Raw genomic sequence first — 5523 nt, forward strand, 5'->3', positions numbered from 1 at the left:
CCTGAGTAACAAAAACCAAGAATGATCCTTACAGTGTGTTATAATAAAACTAGACCCATATTGCATAATAAATGAGATGATCCCTTCCCCTAAAAGTCCAGCCAGGTGGGCACAAGGGTCAGAGAAACAAGATCAAGCACAGACACACTGTATCAGATCGGTAGGATAAGGCAACATCCATTCAACGGGCCATTTAGTCATTCAGATAATAATTATCACTTTTTCTGTGCTAAATGGGATGACTAATGGGGAGACAAATAAAAATTAGACAATGGCAATGTGATACATGCTTAGCAAAGTAAAAACATGGTTCTCAGGGATCTAAAAAGACTTTTTGAAGATGAGGGCCCCCAAACTGAATCCTGAAGAAAAAGTGGGCACCACCTAGGTGAAGGGAGCAGAAAAGGTAGCGTGTGCACAGATCCCAAGTTACAGCATGCGACTGTGAGAGCCCTGAGGAGTTCCATGCGTCAGAACACCATGAAGGAATTGCAAGGGGTGTAATGGGGTGGTAAATAAAGGCCAGAAAATGAATTTTTTTCATGTTGTTGTGCGGAGATAGGATTTTGGCTGAAGACAACAGGAAGGCATTGCAGTGATGGTTAAGTGGAGGAAAAAGTAGATGTTGTGACAGAGGGTACAGTATTTGCTCCACACTGCTCTGCAACAACCTTAGCCTCTCTTCAGTCAGTACCCTCAGAGTTATTGGTCCATTCCTATCACTCACATGTTCCCCTGGTTTTTGATTTTCCAAATCCTGCTTCTCAGTATCTACCAATGAATAACAGTTTCCATCCATCTAGGAAACTAGCCAGCCACTGGAGGGTTTCTCCCATCAAGTAACCCTAAATAACTAATGGTGATACCACCCCTTCTTTAAAAAAAAAAAAAAAAGGCACTATTCTGTTTATCTAACTCCTAGGCATTAATCATCAGACAAAAGCATTCTCTCACAACTTCGATGTGCTGTGTTTCTCTTCTCTGTCTCCACCATTCATCTTAGCAGACTACAGAAAGACATGGGAAACTCCAGAAACACCTCCCTGGACACCGTGGTGACAGATTTCATTCTCCTGGGCTTGTCTCACCCCCCGAACATGAAAACCCTCCTCTTTCTGGTCTTCCTCATCATCTACATCCTGACTCAGCTGGGGAACCTGCTCATTCTGCTCACGCTGTGGGCCGACCCGAAGCTCCATGCCCGCCCCATGTACGTCCTTCTGGGCGTGCTCTCGTTCCTGGACATGTGCCTCTCCTCAGTCATCGTTCCTCGGCTTATTTTGGATTTTACTCCTGCCAGCAAAGCTATCCCATTCGGTGGCTGTGTGGCTCAACTGTATTTCTTTCACTTTCTGGGCAGCACCCAGTGCTTTCTCTACACCTTGATGGCCTACGACAGGTATCTGGCAATATGCCAGCCCCTGCGCTACCCCGTGCTCATGAGTGGGAGGTTGTGCACAATCCTGGTGGCTGGAGCTTGGGTGGCCGGCTCCATCCATGGCTCTATCCAGGCCACCCTGACCTTCCGCCTGCCCTACTGTGGGCCCAACCAGGTGGATTACGTTTTTTGTGACATCCCTGCAGTGTTGCGACTGGCCTGTGCTGACACAACTGTCAATGAGCTTGTGACCTTTGTGGAAATTGGGGTGGTGGCTGCCAGTTGCTTCATGTTAATTCTTCTTTCCTACGCCAACATAGTCCATGTCATCCTGAAGATACACACTGCTGATGGGAGGTGCCGGGCCTTCTCCACCTGTGGTTCCCACGTCACCGTGGTCACGGTCTACTATGTCCCCTGTATTTTCATCTACCTTCGGCCAGGCTCCAAGAGTCCCCTGGATGGGGCAGTGGCTGTGTTTTACACTGTTGTCACTCCATTACTGAACCCCCTCATCTACACACTGAGGAACCAGGAAGTAAAGTCTGCTCTGAAGAAGATAATAGCAGGTCGAGGGACTATGAATGAACATAAGTAACTACAGGCTCAGGGACCACCCGCATCACCGTCACTACTACTCTTTTCAGCTACTGCTACATGTGACAAATGCTCAATAAACCGTTAATAATTTAAATTGAACTTAAGTCAGTTCTATTTGGAAGAAACTCTTGAACTCTTTGAACACATAATCTTTTCATCTCATTAAATTGGCTTAAATTGTTTTACATTATTTGTTTAGAAATAAATGGATACATTACATACCACCTCTGACTACCTTGCAAGAAAAGAAAATGCCTTATCAAATGTCAAATAGGATGAGAATGCATCAACTTCTTAGGAGGTATGTTATGCTAGAAAATTTGAAAGGGAAAAAATAGCATAATGATACCCTAATCCCTTTTTTTTATTATCTTCACCCCAATCCTAGAGCTCCATAAGTTCTGTGTTTCTTTGCTTGTTCATGGCATAAATATTCCCAAGCACTTGAACTTGAAAATTCTAGATTATGTTTCCTTCCGGTCCCTCAACCTCCCCATGCTAACATATCAAATTCTGTTTCCTTCACCTCTAGAATGTCTCCTTTGATTCCTAACTAGTCATTTGTCCTTTCCTCCTCTTCTACATCACAATCAAAGTCACCCTTCTGAAACACAGAAACTGCAGGATAACCCAAGGAATGTAGAATAAGGCCAGATTCCTTAATCTGGAATTCAAAGTCCAATACAGTATGGACCCAACATAACTTCTCTCCCAATACATCTCCACTTGTCTTCCCCTCTCACAGCCTTGCTGATTTAGTGCCATTCCTCGAGCATGCCCTAAACTTGCCTGCCGCTCTTCTGTTCAAGTTCTCCCCTCTGTCTAGAATATACCTTCTCCCTCTCCATGTTGACCAAATGAAGATTTATGCTTCCTTCAGATTCACATCGAACATTTCCATATTTGATTTTCCCAGTCAGGACTTAACTCCTCTACCCTTGCATTGCCATAGTCTCTTTATTATAGACCTTATCACAGTTTGTTATGTATTACAGTCAAGAATTCATCTCTCTTTCCACCCCAAATAGATTGTGAGTCCTCAAAGGACAAAAAGCATTTATTTGTGTTTGTGTCTGCCCCTTTTCCCTAATAACTAGGAGCAGACACAGAAATCAATGTCCGTTGCTGAATTGAAACAGCACCAGAACAGACTCTTAAAATGTATCTTAAGCAAAACAAAGATGTTATTGTCAGTTATCCCCCTGTTACCTTTCCTGGTCTTACCTGGAAAAACAAGAGAACATTTAAAAGAAACTGGAAACAGAAAATCCAAGTACATGGCAGTCTGAAAGCACGTATGGACAGTTCCTTGGTGAATAAATGAAGACAAGGTAAAAGTATTCTTTCATTTGCTGACATATTGTTTATTTCTTTGGGAGTGTGGTGTCACGCTGGCCCATTTTAACAGTGAAATGAAAACAAAGGATTTTGGATGTTTTATTTTCCATGCTGTGGAAGACCTCCCTTAATCTTCATTTTTGGTCCTCATTGCTAAGAAGAGCTACTGAAAAGGTCATAATACTACAGTTCAGAAGACAGGAACAGAGCAGGGCCGGCCCGTGGCTCACTTGGGAGAGTGCGATGCTGATAACACCAAGGCCACGGGTTCAGATCTCTATATAAGGATGGCCGGTTCACTCACTGGCTGAGCGTGGTGCTGACAATGCCAAGTCAAGGTTTAAAATCCCCTTACCAGTCATCTTTAAAATAAAAAAAAGAAGAAGAAGACAGGAACAGAGCTAAGTAATAGAGAAAATGCCTCCTCTTGAAACAGATGTAGCGCCAGAAATAGAAGCTATAGAAAAGTTTAGGAATTGTATAACAAAGGAGTTAACAAACTATCCACAGTGTTAGAGAAGGAATGGGCAGAAAGCTTGAAAAGTATCAGGGAGTTGAGAGAGTTGATAAAAAGAAGGTACAAGCTGGATTGTCTACAAAATCAAATTACTGAAGTAAATGCTAAACAAGAGAAAGTCTCACAGAATGCGGAGAAAAGGGGAAAGAAAATCAAGATAAGAAAAAAGGATGGCCGGCCCTGTGGCTCACTTGGGAGAGTGCAGTGCTGATAACACCAAGGCCATGGGTTCTTATCTATAAAAAATAAAAGAAAAGAAAAAGAAAAAAGGAGAAAAAGAGAGACCTAGAGGTCTGGTCCAGGTGATACAATGTACACATAATAAGAATACCCAAAACAGAGGACAAAGCAAACGGAGCAGAAACAGTAATTAAGGAACTAACTGAAAAAAATTTTCCAGAGTTGAAGCACAAACTAGATCTACAAATGGAAAAAGTGTACAGGGTACCTTTAAAATTTGTTGAAAAGCAGGCAACCCCTAGACATATTCTGCTGATGTTTTTAAATTTCAAGGATAAAGAGAAAATTCTACAAGTATCCATACAGAAAAAGCAAGTTACCTATAAAGGGGCAAAAGTCAGGCTGACCTCATATTTTTCTCTTACAACTCTAAATGACAGATGACAATGGAACAATATCTACAGAGTTTAAAGGGAAAATAATTTTGAGCCAAGAATTACATACCCTGCCAAGTTATCACTTCTGTACGAGGGCAACTGGAAGACATTCTCAAATATGCAGAGGTTAAGAAAGTATGTCAACCAAGAAACTTCCCTGAAAAGTTTGCTAAATGATTTATTGCAGCAAACAACATGAACTGAAGTAACTCAAGAGCAGGAAGGCAATTGTATGAAAGAATTAATGTTTTTCAGTTAGCCTGGAGTTGCAAACTTGAGGTGAGACATACACTATCCAGATCCCAAGAAACCAGAGAAGACATTAATTAAGCTATACTGATTCCACCGTGAGGTTCATCAAAATCCAGCAGAACCCCAAGATAACATAAAGGATGGGAACAGAAACCAGACAAAGCCTCGGCAAGAGCTTGTACCTAACACCTTGCTCGGAGCCCCCCCACAGCTCACATCCCCCTCCCTCCTGCTTTTCACTTCCCACATTACAATCCCTCAACCCCCTCTTAAAAACCCCTCAGTGAATCTGAGCATTTGAGATGCTTTTAGTATGGCAATTCTCCATCAGGTTTACTGGAGAGATGAGTTTGCCTAACACCTCTCCTCGGGTCACTGGCATTCCTGAATGAATGATGACCTCCTATTCCACAAAAAAAAAAAAAAAGAAAGAAAGAAAGAAAGAAAAGAAAGGCATGAAAAGACTCAAAATTCATAAATATAAAAATATATTAATATGGATATAAGAATCACACTGTGCTATGCAAAAAGGCCATAATATCAGGAGGGATACATATTATACAATATGAGATAAAGGCAATACAGGATCCTCAATAATTTGTTAAGTTCAAAGCAGCTAAGTCACCAAAAATTGCCAACTGGACATTTGAAAAATATCAGTTTAAGTGGAATCCAGAAGTCAGTGACAGGTTTGACAATTCTGTTACGTGGCACTTAAGCTTATTTGTCATATTGTTGTTGTTAGAACAGATAAGATCTTAAGATCATATGAAGTTCATCCAGAAAATGTAACTACTCTTAGGGTTATATATATATGAAAG

At 41.5% G+C, this 5523-nt stretch overlaps 1 protein-coding gene across 1 annotated transcript; it reads left to right on the plus strand.

Annotated features, from left to right (window-relative positions):
• Nucleotides 1-927: 927 nt before the first annotated feature.
• Nucleotides 928-2035, plus strand: LOC103606801 (olfactory receptor 10G2). Its single transcript, XM_008591345.1, has one exon. It carries the CDS (start codon nt 1020-1022, stop codon nt 1974-1976), a length of 957 nt encoding a protein of 318 aa, XP_008589567.1. The 5' UTR covers nt 928-1019; the 3' UTR covers nt 1977-2035.
• The last annotated feature ends 3488 nt before the right edge of the window (nt 2036-5523 follow it).

This window comes from Galeopterus variegatus, unplaced genomic scaffold, assembly GCF_000696425.1.
Source record: "Galeopterus variegatus unplaced genomic scaffold, G_variegatus-3.0.2 Scaffold6852, whole genome shotgun sequence".
Lineage (NCBI taxonomy): Eukaryota > Metazoa > Chordata > Mammalia > Dermoptera > Cynocephalidae > Galeopterus > Galeopterus variegatus.

Bases quoted from the DNA above. Each gene is read 5' to 3' on its own strand.
- LOC103606801 (XM_008591345.1), top strand. From the start codon at position 1,020: ATGGGAAACTCCAGAAACACCTCCCTGGACACCGTGGTGACAGATTTC.